General features: G+C 50.2%; 2 protein-coding genes across 3 annotated transcripts; one reads left to right on the top strand and one right to left on the bottom strand.

Moving 5' to 3' along the window:
* The first annotated feature begins 418 nt into the window (after positions 1-418).
* On the top strand, positions 419-10,696 carry LOC138161540 (uncharacterized). Of its 2 annotated transcripts, XM_069088285.1 has the most exons (3): positions 419-1,123; positions 8,634-8,782; positions 10,196-10,696. In XM_069088285.1, the coding sequence occupies exons 1-3, from the start codon at positions 529-531 to the stop codon at positions 10,253-10,255; spliced, it is 804 nt and encodes a 267-aa protein (XP_068944386.1). In that variant the 5' UTR covers positions 419-528; the 3' UTR covers positions 10,256-10,696. The 2 variants fall into 2 exon arrangements, with proteins under 2 accessions (XP_068944386.1, XP_068944385.1); XM_069088284.1 differs by having other exon boundaries at positions 8,634-10,696.
* On the bottom strand, positions 6,449-15,666 carry FOXA3 (forkhead box A3). The gene is made up of 2 exons (XM_069088283.1): positions 15,589-15,666; positions 6,449-7,471 (listed from the first exon to the last, which is right to left on the bottom strand). The coding sequence occupies exons 1-2, from the start codon at positions 15,664-15,666 to the stop codon at positions 6,449-6,451; spliced, it is 1,101 nt and encodes a 366-aa protein (XP_068944384.1).
* Between the last annotated feature and the right edge of the window lie 8,769 nt (positions 15,667-24,435).

The following is a 24,435-nucleotide window of genomic DNA, read 5'->3' as shown; positions in this document are numbered from 1 at the left end:
TCTCTCTCTCTCTCTCTCTCTCTCTCTCTCTCTCTCTCTCTCTCTCTCTCTCACACACACACACACACACACACACACACACACACACACGCCATAAAATCAAAAGGTTACACCAGGGGTGGGAAATCTACAGCCTCGAGCACACATGTGGCCCTCTATGTCCTCAGGTGCGACCCTTTGACTCCAAACTCCAAAAGGCTGCACTCAAGAACCTAGACGGCCACATGTGGCCTCAAGGTCGCAGGTTCCCTACCCCTGGGTTAGACCAGAAGATCCACTGTCCCAAGCCTAAATTCTGTGGTCCTAGGTCCCTTCTCAACTTTCCCCCTTCCGTCCCCCCATAGTTCCGCCTGAGGCCGCCAGGTGGCGCTCGAGATCCATGCGCACCCCAAGCTGGCACCCCGAAAGACGCACCTCGGGACTCCAGCCTCCCAGGAAGCCGGATGGCCTTTCCTCTAGTCCCCAAGCAGGCTCCAGTCCTTTAGGGGTGGGGATGGGGATCAGGGAACGGCGTTCTCCCAGAGCTCTATGAAGATGGTCACCCCGAAAAGGGGTGGACCATGGGACTCCAGCTTCCCAGGGAGCCGGGTGACCTTTCCTCTCCTCCCCAAGGGCCGCAGGCTCCAGCTCCCCAGGGATGGGGATGGGGATCGGGGAACGTCGTTCTCCCAGAGCTCAATGAAGATGGTCACCCCGAAAAGGGGGACCATGGGACTCCAGCTTCCCAGGGAGCCGGGTGTCCTCTCCTCAGTCCCCACGGGACACCGTCTCCGGTTCTCCGGGAGTGGGGGTTGGGATCAGGGAACGTCTTTCCCTCCGAGCTCCATGGAGATGGGAACCCCTTCAGGCACCCAGACCCCCCAACCCCTGGGAATATCTTCACAGCTCAGCCACTGCCCACTCGTGGACCTTCACGTTCCGTCTGCCAACACCACTACGGGACAAACCCAGACGTTCCGTCCCCCAGTGTCTAGGCATCCAAGCTTCCTGCCCCTGAGCCCCCGACTTGGCTGGAAGGCTGAGACACCGGCTTCCTCTTGTAACCGAGCTAACGTGATTCCTGCCTTAAAGGAGCACCTCTACCTTCAGAGAGCACCTCTGACCGGCAGCACGTCAAGCAAGGGTCAGTCCGGGAAGCACTCCAGAAAAGGGGGCTGTATAAGCAAGAGATCTCAAAGTAGCCCCCTCATTTCACAGGTGGGGAAACTGAGGCCAGGGAGGACCAGGACTAGATGGAGGCAAGCTAAGGAGTCCGTAGCACAGTAAGCCGCTGGCTAGCACGGTATTAGGAGCTTGGGTTCTATGCCCCTTGGGCGGGAAAAGATCAAAGAGAAAGGGGTACTTCCCGAAGTGGGGGAGGGGACACCCAGGGGTGGGCTGGGCCAGCCTCCCAGCCGCAGCTTCTTATCTGCGCGGCCTTGTCCCGCACCTGCCCCAAGGAACTAATAATTAACCAGGACTTCCTGCTTATGACGTCACAGAGGCGGGCAGGCCGAGAGGATGGGGGGACGGCTGGGGCGGGGCCACCCCATCTGGTGGTAGACAAGGGGTTAAAGATGGGATGCTTCCCCCACCCCCCTCCAGCTGTCCTAGGCTCCTATTTGGAAGGAGATAGAGATTTCAGCATAGCAAGAAAAGGACAACAGAGAGAGAAACAGAAAAATCTAATTACAGGCGGAAACGTCTCAGTATACCCCCCCCACACCAGTCCCCCCCAGCCCCACCCAGTGTCCTGGAAGTTAGACCTCACCTCCCTGAGGCCCCTCCTAGCTTCCTAGGGCCCTAGACATGGTCCCCTCCCCATGGAGTACCTTGGGATCTAAGCCCCATCCAGGGACTACTGAGGGTCCAGTTCCCCTAGTCACCAAGCACTTCAGTACCCCTGGTCTACAGGCCTTAGATATCCTGTCTGTCCTGCAGTCGGTTACCTCTACCCCCCCCCTTAAAAAAATTCCTAAAGAGCCCAGGCATCAAATCCCACTAGACCAGGGGTCCTATTCCTCTAGAGGCCAGAATCCATCCAGTCCCCCAAATCTGTCCCCAAGCACCCAACTCCCCAGTCCCTAGGTGTCCAGGCCCTCAACTTGGGGACACCCAAGCACTTGGACCCCTGGCACTGTATGTAATCCAGGTGCCAGGGCAGGGCTGGGAAACCCGCCCCCTGGACAAACAGGCACGGCCGATAAGGCTAAAGGAAGGGGGGAAGCAGTTTGGTGGGGGGGAGATGAAAAGAAGATTTGGGTTTCTAAACCTTCTGGGCTTAGAGAAGGGTGGTGAGGCTCTGAGCCCTGAGATACCAGAACTGGAGAGAAGGGGGAGGGGACAAGCAGACCCTGCCCCTTTAAGAACAGCTGTCAAGCTGGGGGGGGGGGTGTCACACTATCCCTTCCCCCTCGAGAGAACACACCTGATGTGTGTTCAGATAGAGCCCCCAGCCTTGTTACCCATTAACCAACCCTGGGCAGGGGGAGACTGGGAGACAGGAAGAGTCAGACCCAGAAATTCAAAGAAACCCAGGGATGGAAAGAGATACAGTCAAGACACAGAGCACACATGGGCAGAGAGAAAATTCCTCATACATCCTCTAAGGCAGACCCTGAGAGATCACGATCCCTTAAAAAAAGGTCTCCTGCCCTGTCCCACCAGCCTGCCAAACGAGGTGTAAATGAGTGTTTGTTGCGTGAATGATTGAGTCAATGAGGCAGGTAGCTACATAGGGAGACATGCTGAGATAGGGAGAGAGCTCAGAACAGACACCAGGAGCCACCTTGGCTGGCCGAAAAGGAAGTGTCAGTACCTGGGCCCCAGAGACAGAGAAGCAGAAAAATGGTGAAACTCAGGGAGACAGTCCAGAGGGAGGTGCCAGAGAGGCAGGGGCCCCAGGCCAGGCAGAGAACTCTTGGGGACCCTGCCCTGGCCCCTGCCTCCCTCAGGGAAAAAAAAAAAATTCCATCAGGATTGGAAAGCTTCCACACACACCCCCTGGCAGCCCCCAGCCAGTCTGTCTTGGTGGGTCGCTGGCGGCTGGGCCTGGGCCTGGGCCTGTTCTGGGGGCCTCTGGCCGCCTGGGCCTTACACCGAGGGGCTCACACCTCTGGCCGGTAGGCGGGGGGACAGGAAGCTGGCAGCCCCCACAGGAACGTCTCTGTGCTGGGAGGGAAGAAGGGAGGGCTGAAGAGAGGGAGGGAGAGGCTGGGCTGGATGGGGCAGAAGAGGAGAAATGGATACAAAGGCCCCAGTGTTTGCCTAGGCTGCTGCCGCCGGCCACAGATATATATACCCGGCCCAGAACTTGCGGGAGGGGTGTGGAGGGGAGGGGAGTCTAGGGGAGGCTAGGTGGGCTGGGGACCCCATCCCTGGGGAGTGGTAAGGAGGGAGGCAGGCAAGACCAGCCCTGAGGGGAGAATCTGGGCAGGATGGCCAAGGAGAGGGAGAGGGGGCCTGATGAAGGGGGTGGGAACAGCCTCCCCATCCTAGTTTGGGAGCCCCCAAATCCTTCCCGGAGAGCCAGCTAAGGGGATCAAGGGGAGAGGAGAAATGAGAGCAGGCCACCCAATGGCTTCCACATGTTCCATGGAGGGCAGGCTTGAGAGAAAACATTGGGGCAGGGATTGGGGACAGACAGATGGGGGCCGGGGGCACTGCCAGACACACCTCCCCATACATAAAATATAGATTTGGAGTCTAGAAGCCTGAGTTCTGCCATTGACAATTGATGTGAGACCCTGACCCAGTCCTTTCCTTTCTCTGGGCCTCAATTTCCTCACTGGGCATTGGCCTGGATGAGCTCCAAGGTCCTTGCTGCCCTCCATCCAGGATCCCCCCAGCCTCTGGGACGGAGGTGCTCTCTGGCCACAGTGGCCCTTTTATACCCTTGGCTGACTACAGCTGAACGTGTACACCTGAAAACCCAAGTGCATCTCCTGGTCCTCGCCTCTGTGTGGCCATGCATCCATGTGTCCCGGTGTCCCCCTGGGTCCCTGGCCAGTGTACTTTTCCGCTTTGGGCGTGGGCCTCAGGGCGGGTGGGGGATGGCACGCCAGGCCAGCCAAGTCCAGCCAGACACCCAGCCCCCAGCCAGCCTCTCTTGGGCCACGGAGACCCCAACTAACACTCCTCTGGGCTGCAGCCCTCTGGATCCGGAGCTGAACCGTGGGGCAGGGCCGGGGAGGCCCGGGGGGTCTCCGGCCCAGGGCTGGGGTGGGCCCCCACTTCCAGCCCCAGCTTCTTCCCCCCCCCCCCCCCCCCCGCCCCCAGGAGGAGGATGAAAAAGGCTCTTTTCAGCTGTAGGCAGCAGCGGCGGCTCCCTCGCTCGCTCGCGTGGAATAATATTTGGGCTGTTGGCCGGGGTGGGGGCCAGATCCGGGGGCCTCTGGGGAGCGGCTAAACCGCAGCCTCCGGCCTCAGCCCCGGCCCCGCCTGGCCCCCGGCCCGCTCGCTCCGGGAGAGACCCCGAGGTCCGCGGAGGGGGGAGGGAGCCCAGGGAGAGACTGAGCCCCTGTCTGGGGCTGCTCCCACTTGTTTTTTCCAGGAAGCCGGAGGAATTCCCCGGGCGGGCTCCGGAGGACGGAGGGACAGACAGGGAGCCAGGCACGGACTGGGAGGCGGGAAGGAAGGGGGGGTGGGGTGGGGGAGGAATGAGGATCCAGGGCTCTGGAGGGACGGAGGCAGGGCTGGGAAAACAGGAGCCCACAGAAAACACACCGGGAGAGCCAGAGGGTCAGGGAAGAGAAATAGACGGAATGGGGCTGTCCTTCTTGCTGTCTCTTCCTGTAAGAGGAGGAAAGAGACGCAGAGATAGAAAAAGACACACGGAGATCACAGGGAAAAGCCGGTGTGTGTACACACACACACACACACACACGGACTAAGATCCAGGATCTCATACAAAGGACCATGGAACACAAGAGAAATCTACAAAATGTTGTTTTAAAACAGGTGGAAAGAGACAGTTATAGTCCTAGAGGTGAAAAAAGAAAGCCACAGGCTGAGACAGAGACCCAGAAACAGGAGACGGGGCAAAGATCTGGAAAAAGACAGAGACAGTGACAGGGACAACATACACAGATAAGAGGGAGTGGAGGAAAGAGGAGACTCGGGCCCCAAGGGCAAGCTTTCTCCAAACAGATGCATGGAGGGACACTTGCATAGCCACCATCCCCCAGTCCTGATTTGGCTCTTCTCCAGCAGGGCCAAGGTTGGGGACCCTCTAAATGTGGATTGGGGTGGGGGGAGGGTCCTGAGGTGGAGAAACTGCCTCCCTCTCCCTCTTTCCTGAGCCAGACTGGCAGGGACAGCTCTGGTGAACAAACTGTTCTGGGGTCAGGGACACAGGTGGGGGGAGGTGGGGAGCAAAGGTCAGGCCCATGTCTGCCTTCCCCACCCCCTACCCAGCTCCAGCACTGAGGGCCTGACTAGACACCCAGGCATCTAGTGCTCCCAGAGAAAAGCTTCTACAAACCTCCAATGACTTTATAAATGGGAGTCCTCAGGTACATGTCCTCAGATTTGAAGCTGTGGCATGGCTGGAGCCTAGACTGAAAGCTGGAAGAGACCTTACCCCCTCATTTTACAGATGAGGAAACTGGGGTACTGACTTCCCCAAGGCCACGCTAATGTAGGTGGCAATGCTAGGATCCAAATTCAGAATTTTTTCAACTGCATCTTGAGTCCATGGACCTGAGCTCAAATTCCAGTTGTCACTTATTAATTGTGTGACCCTGTGCAAGTCATTATCTCTCTGAGCCTCATCCAGAAGATGAGAAGGTTGGGTTATAGGCTCTCTGAGGTCCCTCTGCTTCTAGTTATCATCATCATCATCTTTATTTGGGGTCAGGAAGATTAGAGGGGTGATGAACTTCACTGACAAAGAAGCCAAGGAGAAGGGTACCCAGTATCAGCCTTCTCTCACCAATGGCCACAGCTCTGGGGAAAAGGGACCCAGGCATTAGAGTTCCTTCCCGTTTCTGACGCAGATTAACAGAAGCAGCTGAGATGCAGACTGAGAGGGGAGAGAAAAGCTTTAATGTCCAAGCCCAAAAGCCACTGAAAAGGGGCAGTCCCTTCCTGGCCACAGTCCCCTCACTGCACTGGGCCTCCCAGTTAAAGGGAGCAGCTCAAACTGAGCCCCCCCCCAATCTCTTTAACCAATCCCAACTTAGAATATTGTAACGTGGAGGGGAAAATGGCAGCCAATGTGATGACCGATGGGATAAGCCAAGACACTGACTAAAATGACAACCAGAAAGAAAGAAGGATGAAAGCCATTGTGATGACCAATGGAAAGGTTGAAATGCCAACCAAAATGGCAGCCAGCAGCCAACCAAGACAGCAATCCATTCCAACAGACACAGGAGTCCTGCCTGTCCCCATAGATGACAACTGTACCTCACCTTGACATCCCAGGCCCACCCCCTTTCTTTCCACTCCACTGGATACTCCCCTGTGGCTAGGACGCATTGAGCAGAGAGCGAGTGTACAGGCCCTGGTAGTAGACCCCAGCCTCACCAAGTCCACCCCCACCCTCTGCCCCATAGCCGGGGAAACCCACGTCGAGCTTGGGAGCTGCCTGTGGCAGCGGACTTGGTGCTGCCTGCTCAGACATCAGATTACTAATAGAGAAGGGGTGGTTGAAGTTATAGGGGACATCCAACTTCAGCTCACTGGGGAGTTCCAAGCCAGGGAAATAGGGGCCCCCCGAGGGTGGGGGCGAGCTGCTGCAGTTCAGGGTCCCTGCTGTTCCCTCCCCGCCACCCCGGGCCTCTGCCTCTGGAGGAGGGGGCCCAGGTGGTGGAGGTGGGGAGGAGGACAAGGCAGCTGAGGAAGCCCCGGCTGCTCCCCGGCCACCTGGTCCCCCACCCCCACCATCAGCTTTCTTGACTTTCTCTTCGAGCTTGAAGCGTTTCTGCCGCCGGAGATAGCAACCATTCTCAAACATGTTGCCGGAGCCTGGATGGAGGGCCCAGTAAGAGCCTTTGCCGGGCTTGTCCGGGGATCGGGCCACCTTGACAAAGCAATCATTGAAGGAGAGTGAGTGGCGAATGGAGTTCTGCCATCGCTGCTGGTTCTCTCGGTAGTAAGGGAACAGGTCCATAATCCACTGATAAATCTCATTCAGGGTCAGCATTTTGCCAGGAGCCTGCTGGATGGCCATGGTGATAAGGGAGATGTAGGAGTATGGGGGTTTGGCATGGGCCAGAGGACGGCGGTAACTGCCCTTAGGGGCTTCCTTAGGCCGACCTAACACAGGTCCTGGGCCAGCATACCCAGGGCCCCCTCCGCTGCCCCCACTGGGTCCCAGAGCTGGGAATGGAGGTCCCAGAGGCGCTGAGGGAGCCGTGGGGGCCAGGGGGCCAGCTGGCAGGGGGGAGGCTGGAAGGCCAGGAGGTGGGTATGGGGGGCTCAGGGGACTCAGGGTCATGTAGGAATTGAGTGGGGTCATTGTGCTCATCGGTGTCACCGGTGGGTAGACCTGCAGAGGGACAGGGAACAGAAGGAAAGGCTTACAATGAGTGAAGAGCAGGACACTCTCACCCACCTAACCAGGAAAAACGATTGGAAGATTCTCTCTGCCTCTCCCCAGTTCTCTCCTGTCCCTTTCTCATCCACAGTCTCTGTCCAGGTGGAATTGCAGAAGCTGGGCGATATTCCCTGTGTCCAGCTCCCCCTGTGTCCTTCCTGGCCTCCCCCCCCCAACCCCCCCCCCCCCCATCTATCTGTCTGCAGTCTCTATGCCAGGGCCACTCCGGCTGCCTCCGTTTTCCTCCCTCTCTATCCTCCTGTCTCTGTCTCTCTCCCCATCTCTCAATCTCCCTCTCTATCTCTTTTCCCTCTGCCCGTTTCTCTCATCCTCCTCCTTCCCCTTGGAAGATTCGGAGAGAGTCTGAGGAACCAGGGGGTTGGATGTTTCGGCTGCGAAGGCGCCGGGCTCCCACATCCAGGACCGACGAGTAGCGATGATTCCAAGGGGGGCGGGGGGAAGAGAGGCAGAAGGGAGAGCAGCCAGAACACTCGGTGCTTTGGGATGCCAAGCATTGCACTTCGGGGTGGTGAAAGGGGGGGCCAAGGCCCTGAGCCCTCGTCCTCCAGACCCCCCACCCCCCAATTTACCATCTATTCCATATTAAAACAGCTTTAGGACTCAGCCTGTCCCCACCCCATTCCAGGTGAGGTCGGACCAGCAGTCCTGCCCCATCTAACCTTGAACCACCCTGCTCCCCTAATCCTCTAGGCTTTCTCACGCCCCAGGGCTGAGAGATGAACCCCTGGTGTCCGGGTCTGAGCCGGATCTTTCTCCCAGGGTGGGGCCCTGGGGGAGGGACTTGGGAAGGGGGACCCACCCTCCTCACAGGCCGGAACTTCTTCCTGCTCCTCTCCCTGAGGGCTGAGGCTGGGAGGAGGAAGCACAGGCCTAAACCCAGTGATCTGATAATCCATCTGGGGTTCTCAAGACATCTGGACCTAGAAGGGACCTGGCTGACTCCTATAGCCTCAGGTCTATATGAGCCCAAGAGAGCGTTTTTCAGAAGGAGAAACTGAGACCCAGAGAGGGAAAGATCATAAGAGTGATGGATTTAGAACTGGGAGAGACCTTAGTGGTCTAGTCAACCCCCCTCTTTTTTTTTTTTTAACAGAAAAGGAGACTGAGGCACTGAGAAGAAGCCAGACCAGGTGGTTACTACAGCAAGGCTGGCACAGGACTGATACTCCTTGGCCCCAGGCCCCTGTGGGACACCCTTTTTCCTTCCTCACCCCACTGGGAGACGGCAGGTGGTTGACACAGGTGAAGGCAATGTTTCTTTCTCTTCCATCACAGAAGGGCACCAAGGTGTGTGCACCTGGAGGAGGACCTGACCTGCTAGTGGACGTATATGAAGAATGCAGGGCTAGGTTGTCATGCATCTCAGAGGATTTAGGAGGAAATCCTGATTCTGCCAGTGTGATCTTGGGCAAATCATTCCATGTCTCTGGGTTTCAGCTTCCCCCTTAATTCCTACTAGGGGTACATCTTCATTTTTGCAACCTTGGCGTTCTCTTAGACTCCCAATCAGTTGCCCCTTCATGTTGATTCTACCCATACTACATCTCTATTCTCTCCAGGTCACACAGACACCATCCACTCCCTTCCTCATAAATTTCCAGTGGCTCCCTATCGCCTCCAGGATCAAATACAAATTCCTCAGCCTGGCATTGAAAGCCCTATACCATCTGGCTCCCACTTGCCTTTCCCTTCCAATTCCCTCTTAGTCCCCTCCACAAATGCTCTGCTCTAGTGCTAGGGATCTGTGGCTAGTAACTGGTATCCTGCACACTGCACAGGCTGTCTTTCGTGCCCAGAAAGCTTTTCCTACTCTCTTCCACCACTCTGAAGGCCCTGCCTCCTATAAGAGGCTCCAGGAAGCTCCTTGAGGACAGGAGCTGGTTTTGAATATTTCCATCTTTGTATTCCCAGCAAACTGGTATACAGTAGGTGCTTGATTATTGTTGGCTGAACTGGGTTGAATTGGCCCTTCCAGTTGTTAGTACTATTTAGATCAATTAGCACTGCCTTGTATATATTTCATATAAAAAAAAGTATGTGTATTTCACACCCAATAGGGCCGAGGCTGTTTTGTTTCTGTCTTTGTTTCCCCTGTAACTAGTGCCTGGCACAAAGTAGGTTGTTATTGGTTGGATTGGAATAAGTTGTAAAATAAAAGGACTGGTTTAGATCAGGGGTTTTTGTATAGTGGACCCAAGAGTATGCTGGAGCCGTCTCTAACCGGCTCACGAGAGCTGACAGCAGATTTTCAGTATGAGCATTTACACTCCAGAATCAGAAAATGCTACAAATCAGGATTTGGTTTATTCTTTTGACTGTTTAGAAAGTGATGGAGAAAATTATCGTGAAGATTAAGCTTCATAGCAGCCAGGTAGTGCTGTTGATTGAGCACTGACCTGAGTTCAAATCTGGCCCCAAACACTTGACCAGGGGTGGGGGGACCTGGTGCAGCTTTTTGACTGAGTTCAAGCTTTACAGAACAAATCTTTTTATCAAGGGGATTTGTTCTGGGAAGTTTGGATTCAGTCAAAGGACCACACTTGGGGACCCAGAGAGCCACATGTGGCCTAAAGGTTGCAGGTTCCCCACCTGGTGCTTGACACTTATTAGCTGTTTGACTCCAGGCAACTCACTTAACCCCAATTGTCTCGACAGAAGAAGGAGAAGGAGGAGAAGAAAGAAAAAAGAAAAGAAAGAAAGAAAAAGAAAGATTAAACTTCAATGTGCGTTCTACATTTTTTGGGGTGTTTTTTTTTTGAAAGCTGATTGTAAAACATTTACCAACACACCTCTGCATAGACCTCTTTGGCTGTCTGTGAAACCTATGGGCCCCTTATGGGAACTCTGTTTTTAAATAATTAAAGGAAATTCTAAATTTCAATTAAATAAAGATGCATTTTTTTATTTAATCATCCAAGCCCAGAGATTCCTTGAAATTTATCTGTGAAACCCTTTAGAGGTACACAGACCACCAAGTTAAAAACTTCTGATACAGATGATACTTAAGGTCCTTTCCATGCTGATGGTCTATGATTCTAAGTGTTCTATCATGGGAGCAAGTCTCCTTTCCTCTGGAACTTGGTAAAATACAGCTGGGCTGGGGCACCTGTGAGATCCCTTCCAGCTCAACACCTTCCATATCAGAGAGCTCACTACCTTGAGAGGTGTCTGTGACCTAGTAAAGAGAGCCATAAGCCAAGTTCGGAAGCCCTGAGTTGGAGTATTAGCTTTGCTCCTGTCAAGTTTTGTGGCCTGCTCTGAGTGGCTCTTTCCTCATCTGTAAGATGAGGGTAGTGGCCTTAATGAAGGACCTTCCAACTCTTGAAACAAAGAAATGGTTTCAATAGATCATGCTTTATGAGCCTAGAGTACTGGGATTGTGTGCTCCTGCCCCTTGAGCAGGTGAGAATGAGTCTTTCATCTCAGCCAGACTCCCACTTACACCCCAACCTGACAGTTGAGCCTTATTAACAATGGCTCTTGGATACAGTTAGTTATCCCTAGGTTACCCTGCCTCCCACACTCCATACTGCTCTCCCAGTAATGCACATTAGTGACCATTGGAAACATAAAGACTTTCCTCAAGGATCTACTCTCCCAGCCCCAATTTCTAGCCAGTACATGGTCATTGGAGCTGAAGTGAGTCAGGAAAGAGTCCTCCCTGCCCGCTCTCTTCCTCCCCAGCTTGGTATGGTAGAGAGAGCCCTGGGCAGGGATTTGGGAGGCCTGATTCTGTCCTGGACTCACTTTGTAACTTGAAGAGAGCTCCTTTCCTCTCTCTCAACCTGTTTCCCCATCTGTGAAATGGGAAGATAGACTGGATGAAGTGGTCTGTCTATAAATGTCTCCTGACATTCTGGGCTCTAAGGTCCCTGCTAGCTCTGACCCTCTATGGTCAATTTTACATTCTACATTCTAAGGGCCATTCTAGCTGACATGATTTGGTCTAAGAACCCTCTCCAGCTCTGGCATTCTATATTCTAGTCATGGTGTCAAGGGAATAGAATGTTAGATTTAAAATCAGAAAGACCTAGGTTTGAAATCTGCATCAGATGTTTAAAAGCTGTGTGACCCTGCACAAATCACCTAACCTTTCTCTCAGGCTCAGTTTACACGTCTGTAAAATGGGAGGAAGAAACTGAATGACTTATTAAAAGTCCCTTACAGCTTTATAATCCATGATCTCATGATTCTAGGAGATTCCTCCCATTCTCAATTCTAGGGTCCCATTCAGATCTGACATTCCAAATTCTAAGTTCCCTCCCTGGTGTGACAGTCTCTGTTTTTTGTTCCAACATACCTCCCAACTCTGACCTGCTCTATTCTCAGAATGGGAGGCCCAGGTGCTGGGCAGGCAGTGGGGGTGGGGGGTGTTTGTCCAGCTCGGGCGGGTCCCTGGGTCGATAAGGGGCCAGATAAGGGCCGATATCCCCACCCCCTCTGAGCCACATTGCTGAAGCCCAGGTGTGGCCTACCCTACCTTGGCCTGGCAGTCCAGAGCCCAGCCCAGCCAAGTCTAGGCAGCTGAGAGCCAGATACACCCCTTCTCCCTATACCCACCCACCAGGGCAGGTCTTCTTAGGGTCCCCTGTAATGGGAGCCCAGGCTTTGGGTCACAAACTGTGTTCCCCCTGGATAACAAGGCTTAGGCTAGATAGGTAGCCTTTGAGGTCCTTTCTAAATCTGGCCTTCTATGGCTATTCTCTACCCCCTCCCCCCACCCCTGGAACATTATGTCCTCTCTGGGTCCTTGGTATTAGTTCAAATTAGCTCCCCCAAAGCTAGATCCAAAATTATACCTCCCTAGATATCTGTTCTGTCCTCCCAAAACTAGCCTCCCTGACAATGCCTCTGATCGTATCTTCTTAATATATGACCCCTCTAATAAAGACTGCCTTAAACTACGTCCCCCAAACTGACAGTATTACCTCAAATTCTGTTCCCCCCAAACCATCTTCTAAGCTTTGTGTTTCCTTCCAAACTGCATCTTCTAGATGGTATTGCTGGGGCTGTATCCTCCCAAACTATGGTTCTCTCAAACAGTATCCCTCAAACATCAAACTGTCTCCCCCAGAAGAATTCTTTTAGTCCCTAAATCCCCAAACCATCCCCCCAAAATATTTCCAATGGTTTCCGTCCACTGCCCAAACTCTGTTCCCCTAAATAATCCTCTGGTCGTGTTCCCTCATCTTCGTGTCTCCCCCAGTTGTGGTCCCCCCAAAAAAGAAAGGACCTGTTTCCCATAAACTATATCCTCCAATGGTGTCTCTGCCTCCAAATGAATCCATCTAGCCTTAGAGCTGGAAGGACCCATGGAGATCACCCACCAAAGCATGTGTAGTCCCCCAAATAGCACCAGCTGTCTATACTCCGTGCTCCCCAACAAGGAAACCCCCTGAGATCCCCATATTTCTCTGTTTCTCTTCATCTGCATCCACTGTTGAGAAATCCTTTCAAGCTACCAAGCATATATCCAAGTAGATATATCCTTCCTTAAATTCTGTCCGCCCAAACTGTGATTCCCCCAAACCATATCCTCCTGGATAACATGCCTATGATAAAAGGGAACAACCTTCTCAAATTGTGTCTCTCAGCAAGATCTTCTCAGGTCCCTGTTTCCCCAAGCTATAGCTTCCTCAAAACTCTGTCTCCCCTAAATTACATCTTCCCAAGAATATTAACCTTCCCGCAAAAAAAACCAAGTCCCTTGGAATAGTGGTTCTCAAAACCTCTTCACACTCTGAAAAATTACCGAGGACCTCCTCCCAAGGTGAGTTGTATCCAGCTATTAACCACATTAAAAATGAGAAGGCCTTAGTATTATTATGAAAATAGTTTCAACCTCATGGAAACAGACTTCCTGAAAGGGTCTTGAAGAAACTTAGGGGTGCCTGGACCACACTTGGAGAATCACTGCCTTGGAAGATATGGGATTTAAATTTGGAAAGTACTCTAAAAGTCATCCTCAAACCCTGTGCCCCCAACAGAATTCCTTTGGACTTGTACCCCCAAGTCTGTGTCCCCCTAAACAACACCTTACATGTGGCATCTAGCCCCTGAACTCTGTATCCCAAACTCTGTCTATCCAATTTTGCCACCCCACAAAGTATCCCTTCAATTCTATGTAAATGGCAACCCCAAAACCCTCAGAAGGTATCTACCCCCAAATTTCTTCCCCCCAATCTTCCTTCCCAAAGCCACCTTGCCTATTTCCTGAAATTTTAAGGATCCAAAAAGGGGAAGGGGAGGGGAAAGCAGAAAGGGAAGGTTCCTATCCCAGCTCCTTGCTCCCTTTTGCCAACGTTGACTCCCAGAGAAAGAGAGAGAGACCTAGTCTCCTGAACACCCTGAGCTCCAGGGACGGAGGCTCCAGTGTCCCATTCCCGGTTCCCTTCCCCCACTGCTGGCAGCAGGAGAAGAAGGATCAGGGAGCTTGTCTCCCTCATACTCAGCAAGTTGGAGAGAGTAGAACTAAGCATAGACTCCCAGCCACGTTCCAACTCTGAGTCTTAGGGAGCAGATTGGTGGGGATCCCCAATACCTAGGATTCCTGGGAAAAGAGAGCTAGGCTGTGGGACCAGAGGCCAGGATATTCCCACCAAGGGCCAAGGGGGAGTCCCCCTCCTTCAGTCTGGGCACCGGCTGCCCCCTTCAGCCACAGGGGCCGCCCAGAAAGAAAAAAAAATCAATAACACAGCCGGCTTTCATTGGGAGCCACCCTCCTGCTCACCCCCCCCCCCTCCATCCCTGCCCGACGATTGGGGCTTGGCTCAGCTTTTCCAACATCAACCCCCCCCCAACATATACACACATACACCACCTTAGCCTTCTCTTCCCTTGGGAAGAGAGACCCCAGCATCCTGGCTCCTAGTCCTCTTCCCTCCCCCAGGCCACTCTCCTAAACTGGGAAGCTGGGCATATCCAAGGAGTCCCCCTCCTCGTATATGTACAAACATTCTCCTTTCACCAGGTTTTGAGATCGGTAACCCTTGATCCAGATGTCTCAAAGCCCAGACCTCCCCCTCCACCAACCTTCCAGACCTGCTCTCCAAGTAAGTCCTTCTACTAAAACCCTTTCGATCAGGAACTCGGGTTTCCAAGTGCCTTGTGCTTGTGAGGCTGGTTCTCAGGGTGAACAGCTCATGCCCCAAACTTTGTCCAGACCTCAGACATCCTCTGAGGTAAGGATAAAACATCCCGGCCCAGAGCCCCATTCCCCCCCTCACATCTCACTACCCTACCTGAAGAAAGTGAGAGTCCAGGTTCAGCCACCAGCAGCAGCAGCATAAGCAAGTTATAGACTCCCATGTCTGGGTCTCCCCAGGTCCCTGGTTCTCCCCATCCCTCAATGCCCTCCAATTGAGGGACCCAATACCTACCCCCCAGACCCTTCCAGGAAGAAAGCAGGCAGGACAGGGGTTAGACTTTGGGAAGGATTTTCAGACTGGTCTGTGCAGGCCAGAATCGGGGGCTGGGTGGGACTGGGATGATTCCTCTCCCCACAAGGGCTGTCCACTTTTCTCTCCCAGTTCCCCTAAGTAAGATGTTCTGAATATGTTCTTGAGAACAGATAGGGATGGGGGAAGGAGGGATTCCTCTGAGCCTCAGATCACTAAGCCATTATGGCCTGGAAGACACGGGGACCCTACCTCTGCTCCCCGACTGCCTGTCTATAGCTTCCCACCAACCCCCGACCGGATCTCTACCTCTGTGGATGTTATTTTCCTCAGGTCTGTCCTCCCTAATCTCTGAGACCCCTAACCCTGAAATCTCCCTGTTGCTGGTCTCTGCCTCCTCAGCCCCATTTCTCAGCTCTCCAGGCACCTCCACCCACTTCACCCCCGAAATCCAGAAGCCCGCCCGTCCAAGATCCAATGAGAGAACATTTGTAGAGAGCTAGGCGCTGGGCCTGGCACACAGTGGGCTCCTCGCTTCTTTCCCTGCGGGTGACCTCTGACCACTCCTCGTGGCTGGTCTGTCCCGGTCTCTGGTTCCTCCGTCCCTACCCCTAGCTCCGGCCCCCGCCTCCCCACGGGTCGGGCTCCCACCTCTGAAGCCTCTGGAAAGTAAGTCCACTCGCTCAGCTCGTGCGCCTCCATCTTCACGGAGGGGGCGGCACCCAGCATCCCCGGGGGGGCGGCTCCGGGCAAGCCCACCCCCCGCACCCCCGGACCTCAGGGCCTCCGGAGGTCTCGGTGTGCCAGGGATCTCCAAGCGCAGAGACTGTGACTATGCGCTCCTAGCTGCGCTGCGCTGCCTGCCTGGCCGGCGCCGGCCCGCGCGCTCTCCCGGACTTTATAGCCAGGTAGCCTCCGCCCCCGGCGGGGCCCAGCCCGGCTGCCTCCCTCCCCACCTCTGCTCCCCCCCCCCCCCCCCCCCAGGGGGAGATGCTGCAGGACTCGGCGCGCCCTCTGCGGGCCGGTGCGTGCGGACCCAGGTGTCCGGGTTTCCCACCCAGGAGCGATGGGGAAAGGACGCAGCGGGGAAAAGAGCCCAGGAGTCCCGGCACCCAGCAGGGGCCCTCTGGTGGCCGCGCGAGGATGGGTCGTGTGGAAGGTGAAGGAAAGTCACGGATCTGCTCCAGATTAGAAGTGGAATTGGAATGAGCTCCTCATTTTGTAGACGAGGAAACTGAGGCTCAAGGTCCCACCAACAGTCAGTGGCACCAGTTCCAGCTCTCTTTCCGCAACACACACACAGGGACTAGTGGCTTCCCTTAAGCACTCTTGTCCTGGGGGGCGTCCCCCACCCTTGTACCCAGTTAGCAAAGTCTGGGAGGCCAAAAAGGAGAAACTGGTACCCAAAGTCAGGGATCCTAGAAAAAAAGGATTTAAAAAGTGAACACTCAGAAACAGCGCTGGGGCCTCAGAAAAGGGTGGAGGCTTGAATTTTAATCCCTTTTATGTCTGCTCTACATGGGCTTACCCTCCAGAACCCTGTCCTGGGCCCTTTTCTCTACACAGTTCTCTCCATCACCTCATCAGCCACTGTCATCTCTGTACAGATGACCCTCACATCTCCACATGCAGCCTTCATCTCTCTCCTGAGCTCCAGTACCAGGTGCCTCCTGGACATCTCCCCTGGGATGTCCTATAGCTCCCCCCCCCCCCCCCCCCCAAAAAAATGTTCCCTATAATGTCCAAACAGGAACTTCTCTTAGCCCTAAATCCACCAACCTGAATGTTGCAGTCAAGGTTACCGACATCTGTCGTGACTTCTTACTCTCCCTCACTCCTATATCCAGTCAGCTTCTGTCCTTTCTGCATTTGTTCCCTTCTGTCCACTCACATGGGCAGCACCCTGCTTCAAGCCTTCCTCACCCCTTCTTTGGATAGCTGCAAGAAATTCCTTGTTGGTTCCCAGGCATCCACACTCTCCTTTTTCCAATTCACCCTTCACATGGCTGCCAAATGGATATATTCCCAAAGTGCAGAATTGTGTCACTCCTTGTTGAAGAAGCTTCAGGGGCCCCCATGGTCTTCAGGATAAATTAAAACTGTCTTGTTAGTCTTTTGACGCACTTCCCAAACTCCTTCCTGCACTCTGTGGTCCAGCCAATGTGGCCTGGTATGTGGAATTCTATCTCCTGTCTTTGCATAGGTTTGGTCCCTGTGCCTAGAATGCTCTCACTCTTTCCTTCTCTCTATCTTTTGGAATCCCTAGCTCTATTCAATGCTCATCTAAAGTGCCGTCTCCTACATATGCCTTTTTCTGATCCTTTCAAATGGATCTCCACCCACCCCAACCCTCTCTCACAGGAAAAGGTGGCCCTTCTCTTGGTAAAGGTCAATCTCTCTATCTGCACGTGACCCCACTCCATCCTATCTTCTCCAACAGATTGCTCCTCTAGCATCCCTATTCTCTCCCTTTCTTTCTTTCTTTTTTTAAATTAGCTTATAACTTTTAGTTTTCAACATTCACTTCCATAAGATTTTGAGTTTCAATTTTTCTCCCCCTCTCCAAGATGGCGTACAGTCTGATATAGGCTCTACTTATACATTCATATTAAACATTTTTTTGGTCTTTTTTTTTGGAGGGGGGAGGGCAGGGCAATTGGAGTTAAGTGACTTGCCCAAGGTCACACGGCTAGTTTTTTTGTGTTAAGTGTCTGAGGCTGGATTTGAACTCAGGTCCTCCTGATTCCAGGGCTAGTGCTCTATTCACTGCACCATCTAGCCACCCATAAACATATTTTTACATTAGCCATGTTGTAAAGAAGAATTAGAACCAATGGGAGGAAGCATGAGAAAGAAGAAACAAAACAACAAAAAAGAGAGCACACAGTAAGTATGCTTTGATTCAAATTCAGACTCCATCGTTTTTTCTCTGGATGTCTCATTTTCAATCTCTCCATGTCCACTGTCCTACCTCCTTGCTGCCAACAAACATGTGCAGGTATCCTTCATAAAACCCTCACTTGATTGTCCTGTTAGCAACTGTTCCATAGCTCTCCTTTCTTTTGTGGCTAACATTCTAGAGAAGACCATCTCATCTAGGGCCTCCCCTTCCTTTCCTCTCACTCTCTTCTTAAGTCAAGGCAGCCTGGCTTCCAACCTCATCGTTCCGTCACCACCCTCTTCTCCTTGATTCTCTAGGGGTGGCTAGGTGGCACAGTGAATAGATCACCGTCCCTGGAGTCAGGAGGACCCAAGTTCAAATCTGGCCTCAGACACTTAATGCTAGCCATGTGACCTTGGGCAAGTCACTTAACCCCAATTGCCTTCCCCCCTGCAAAACCGAAAAAAACAAAAAACAAAACGAAACGAAACAAAAAAAACCAAATTTTCTCTAGGTTTTCTTGACACTGCTCCCTCTCCTGGTTTTCCTATGTGTCTGACCATTTCTTAGTCTCCTTTGCTAGACCCCCATCCAAGTCACACTGAGTAACTTCATCCAGGTTATACCAGCTAACCAGGGTATCCCCAAGGCACTGTCCTGGGCCCTCTTCTCTTCTACTCTCTGTACTATTTCACTTGGTGATCTCATCAACATCCATTGATTCAATTGTCATTTCCATGCAGAGAATTCTCAGATCTATTTGTCCAGTCCTGGCCTCTCTCCTGAATTTTTCTCACATCCCAGCTACTTATTGGACCTTTTGAGTTCAATGATTCCTAGACATCAAAAGCTTAGCAGGCATAAAACAGAATTCATTGTCTCCTCTTGCCCCGCTAAAAAAAAACCCTCCCCTCTTCCAAACTTCCCTGTTACTGCTGAGGTCACCATGATCCCCCATTGGCCCAAGGCTCACAATTTCAGCACTATCCTTAACTCTTCACTTAACCCATTTATACAATCCCTTGCCAGATCTACCATGACAATATCTCTCCAGTAGCATCATCTCCCAAGGGTTGAGGGGGGAGGGAGGGAGCTTGAGTCAGTTCTCTCCCTGTCTCTCCACTCATATTACAACCACTGTGGTGCAGGCCCTCATCACCTCACACCCAGGCTATCTCAATAGATAGATTCTGGTGGGTCTGCCTGGATCAAGTCTCTCCCACTCCAGTCTGTCCTCCATTCAGCTGCCAGAGTGACCATCCTAAACCCCAAGACTGACAATGCCACTCTCCCATTCAGTGAACTCCATTGGGTCCCTAGGATACAATGGCTCCTCCAGGATCCAATATATAATCATCAGGCTTTACAATTCTTCCTAACCTTTTTACCTTTCCAGTTTTCTTACATTTGATTCCACTCCATGAACTTCATATTCCACTGACCCTGGTCTCCTCGTTTTGCCTAGCACAATGCTCCACCCCCCAACTATGTTCTCCCGGCTATGTCCTCCATGTCTGATGGGTTCTTTTTCCTCACTTCTACCTTCGGCTTTCCTGGATTCCATCAATACTCAGTTCAAGTCCCACCTTCTCCAAGAGACCTTTACTGTTCTGTACCCCCATCACCACCCCCCACTTCTAATGCCTTACATCAGTGGTTATCTCCAATTTATATTGTAGTAGAGGGACCACAGTCTTCTAGTTGTGTGGCCCTGGGCAAATCATTTAACCTTGTTTGCCTTGGTTTCCTCATTTGTAAAATGAAAGAGCAAACCACTCCAGTATCTTTGCCAAGAAAAACCCAAATATGGTCATGCAGAGTTATATATGACTGAAACGGCTGAGCAACCACAAAAGGGGGACCATGCTTAGGTTTGCATTTTCAGGGGGACTGTACTCAGTGTACTCATTCACAGACATTTTTTCCCTGGTTCCAATCCAACACATGGAAGCCTGTTTCTGGCCAGTAATGACTGAGTGTGATTGCTCCTGTATGATGTCAAAAAGTCTTTCTATCAACTTCAATCCTCAAAGAATTGATGATTCTCACAAGGTGCTGAACCAGAATTAAGGACACATACAAAAGGTGACATCTGCCTATACCTTGCCCTCTTTTCCTTCCTGGCAGTGAGGGAGACAAGGATTACTTGGAGCTGCCAGGTTGGGGAGGGGAAACTTGTCACCCATGTGTCCATGATAACATGGTACATCTATTTCCTTTGAATTTATTCTTCCTGGATATTAGATGAATGGGTATTCCAAGATGGGAGTGCCCCATTGATCTAGTAAGTTTAGGAATTCCAGAGTCCCACTGAAGGTCCCATAGGTGACCAAAGGTGGTAGCAGGAACCACCAGAATGGTAGAAGCTGACCACAGAAGAGTTTCACTCAGATAGACAAAGACTGTCAGACAAGGGTGGTGATAGCTTCAGGGAATGAGAACCCTTGCAGGGACAGGAAGACCAGCCATAGACTCTAGAAAGGTAAAAATCTGAAGAGCCCAGTGGAAAGCTATACCCAGTGGGAAACTCATGATGACTCCACAAATACAAGAAAGGATTCATAGGACAAAGAGTTGGGAAGTATAATGACCATATTTGCCTCATTTTGTAATTTAGGTCTGAGCACATTTTCCTCAGAGACCTTGTATATGCTACAGGGAGAGTATACCCATACTATAGAGGGAATATATATTTTTTACATTTCTTTTTTTATTCCTATCTTTTTGTAATCTATTTATTTCCTTTTAGTTTTCAACATTCATTTACACAAGATTTTGAGTTACAAATTTTCTCCCCATCTCTCCCCTACCACCCCACCCCAAGATGGCAAGTATACTAAATACCCCTCCCCCCAATCTACCCTCTCTTATATTCCTCCCCCCATCCTCCCCTTACTTTCTTGTAGGGCAAGATGGATTTCTATACCCCATTGCCTGTATATCTTATTTCCCAGTTGCATGTAAAAATAATTTTTTAACATTTGTTTTTAAAACTTTGAGTTCCAGATTCTCTCCCTTCTCCCCTCCCACCCCCATTGGGAATATTAGTAATTCAATATAGGTTATACATGTGTAGTTATGCAAAACATTTCCAAAGTAGTCATATTGTGAAAGACTAACTATATTTCCCTCCATCTTATCCCGCCCCCCATTTATTGTTTTCTCCTTTGACTTTGTCCCTTTTCAAAAGTGTTTGCTTCTAACTATGCTCTCCCCCAATCTGCCCACCCTTCTATCATCCTCCCTCTTATCCCCTTCCCCCCTACTTTCCTGTAGGGTAAGAGACCCAGTTGAGTGTCTATGTTATTCCCTCCTTAAGCCAAATCCAATGAGAGTAAGGTTGACTCATTTCCCTTTCACCTTCCTGCTCTTCCCCTCCATTGTAACAGGTTGGGTTTTTTTTTTTGTTTGTTTGTTTTTGGTGGGGTTTTTTTTGTTGTTTTTTGTTTTTTTTTTTGCTTTCTGGAGGGGAGAAGGCAGGGTAATTGGGATTAAGTGACTTGCTGAAGGTCACATGGCTAGTAAGTGTTAAATGTCTGAGGCTGGATTTGAACTCAGGTTCTCCTGACTCCAGGGATAGTGCTCTATTCACTGCACCACCTAGCCACCTCTAGCTTTTTCTTATGTAAGATAATTTTGTGAGATAATTTATGAGATTATGTGAGATAATTTCCCATATTCTATCTCTCCCTTTCTCCCTCTCCCAATATATAGGGGGAATATTTTATACCAACTACTTTTTCTATATCTTCTTACTAAAATGCCCTTTCTTAAAAAGCTAATAGAATTTTAGCTTACTGATTGATAACTGGGAGCACACTGGTGGGGGTTCAGGAGCTACAATACTAGAAATTCCAACTTATCAGAATTGTCCCTATGTCCATAAGGTCATTTCCCTCTGAGGTCTCAAGCTGCCAGCAGCAGTGGGAGTTGGAGAAGCCACCCAAGAGTGGATGCTAGATAAGTGAATATAAGCTATATTCAAAATCAACACAAAATAGTTAGGGGAGAGGGGAGAGACACTAGCACTGGGGGGAAGGGTCAAGGGAAGCTTCATATAGGAGGTGGCACTTGAACTTAGAAAACCATAGATTCTAAGACATGGAAATAAAGATGGTATACACTCCTGGCACGAGGGACAGAAGAAGAAATGTCCTTCATAAGGAATGACAGATGTATTGTGTTGGTAGAATCAACATCACAAAGCATTTGATTAAATGTGGGCAGTGAGGAAGAGTTGGGAATTGGATATTCATTTGATTCTATGTCTATGAGTGTAGGGACTTTAAGACAGGCATGGGGGAACTATACTCTCTATTCACATAGCCTCTGTCCCATTCAGGCTTTTGATACCTCTTGCATAGAAAATTGTGATGGCCTCCTAATTAGTCCCCCTGCCACTAAAGTTTCTCTTCTCTTTCATCCTCCACATAGGTACCAAATGGATATTACTAAAACACAGGTCTGATCATGGAATTCCCAATCAGAATTTTTCAGAAGATCCCCATTTGTTCTAGGCATAACTCCTCAGCCTGGCATTTATACCCCTCCAAAATCTGGCTCCCAGCTACCTTTGAAGTATTATTTTATATTATACCCCTTCATTCATTCTCCCTTCCAGTCAATGGGCCACTAGCTGTTTCCAATACTTAAGTTAATATGTTTCATTGAGGATATTTTCCCGCAGAAGACTCATTTAGCTGCATGGAAGAAATGTTATGATGTTATTTCATCATTATCAGTCTTTCCCATTATTCTTTCTGATTTTTTTCTTTGACAAACTCATTATTTACGGTTTCATGTTCATGTCTCCAGGGAATTCTTGTCTTTTGTTCATGATTCCCAGACTGATAATTATTTTTTGTGTTATAATCTGCAAAGGATGTTTATTATTTCCACCTTTTTACATTTATTTACACTACTTCTCTTAATAGTCAATTTTTTGTACAAATTTCTTGTGGTGTTGAGATATATGTATATTTTTTAGACATCATTTTCAGAAGATGCCATATCTTTTAGTTCTAATTTTTCTGGAAATTTGTTTAATGTTACATTTTTATTTTATTTGTCTATTAGATTTGTCCAAATGTCAGAGTCATTAAAGTCTCTTACTGTTACTGTGTTACTATCTAAATATTCTTACAATTTAGTTAACTTTTCCTTTGTGAAGTTGGATGTTATGCCATTTGCTATAGTATAATGTAATTTCCTTTTTTATCACTACATTGTGGATTTTTGCTTTTGCTTTATCTGAGAGCATGATTTCAACTCCTTCTTTTTGCATTCACATGATTCACAGCACACTTTGTTCCAGCTTGTAATTTTTATTCTGCATGTCTTTGCTTTAGATTTGTTTCTTAGGAGCAACAGATTGTGCATTTCTGTTTCCTTGTCCAATATATTAATCTTTCATTTTATTGGATTATTTAATCCATCTACATTTAAAATTACAGCAGATTTTCTATTTTCTTTCATTTGTGTCTCTACCATTGCTTTTTCCTGAAACAGAATTTTTTTGGTCCCATATGCCATATTCCATCTTCCACCTCCATACTGTTGCACAAGCTGTCCTCCATGGCTAGAATGCACTCACTTCTCCCTTCTCCCTTTTAGAATCCCCTGTTTCCTTCAGGTCACAATTCAGGTGCCACCTACTACATAAGGTGCTTCCTGATGCCCCTAATTACCAACATTCTCTTCCTCTTGAAATTACTTCATGTCATTTACTTATTTGTGTTGCATATCATTTTCCTTTACCCCAAATAGAACACAAGCTACTTGAGAAAATTGTTTAATTTTTGTCATTGTGTGTCATTGTAGGTGCTGATATACTAGGTGCTTAATAAATGTTGAATGAAAAAACTGGAATGGGTTATTGGAAGCAGAGATGAGGAAATCAGAGACAGATATATGACATCAGAAATAGAGATGTGAGCTTATGGTCAGAGATGGGGACTCAAAGACATGAGCTCAGAAACAGAACTAGAAATTCAGAGATAGGAAGGAGTCTTCAGACACAGGGAACAGAAACAGGGGTTCAAAGACCAAAGAGGAAAGTTGGTGATGGGATGGAAACTTAGATGTGGGGATAGGGATGGGGGCTCAGTGCCAGAAATTGGGAATCTGCAGTAAGAGATTGAGGGGAGCTTAGAGATGGGGGCTGGGACTCAGAAACAGGGATAGGTTATCACAGTCAGTGATGTAAATTCAGAAACAAATGAAAGTCCAGATCTGGGGATCGGAACTCTGAGGTGAGGATGGGAGTTCAGTTATGGAAAGAAGCCCTCAGAAGCAGGGATGAGGATCAGAGTTGAGAGCATAATGTCAGAGGGAGAGTTGTCCAGTTTCTAGAGAGGGGTTGGGGCAGAGGTTGAGAGATGGGTTTGGGTCAAAATAATTTAAGACGTGATCAGTAGTGGTTCAGTAAATTTCTAGATAGGACCTCACAGGGGAAAGACCAGGGTCCAGGAATGGGAATGAGGGATCAGAGATGGGGGTGGAGCTCAGAAAGAGATTCAGGCTCAGAAACTGAAATGGGGACTTTTGTATTAGCCTTGTAATTGGTCTCTTTCTGATGCATCCTCCATAGTAATAAAATCTTCAAGCACAGATTTTGC

The sequence above is a fragment of the Petaurus breviceps genome, unplaced genomic scaffold (genome assembly GCF_028583685.1).
Source record: "Petaurus breviceps papuanus isolate PSGF00001 unplaced genomic scaffold, PetGlider_PUasm1.0 185, whole genome shotgun sequence".
Lineage (NCBI taxonomy): Eukaryota > Metazoa > Chordata > Mammalia > Diprotodontia > Petauridae > Petaurus > Petaurus breviceps.
The sequence above is the reverse complement of the archived record's forward strand: the minus strand, read 5'-3'. Positions and strand labels throughout refer to the sequence as shown.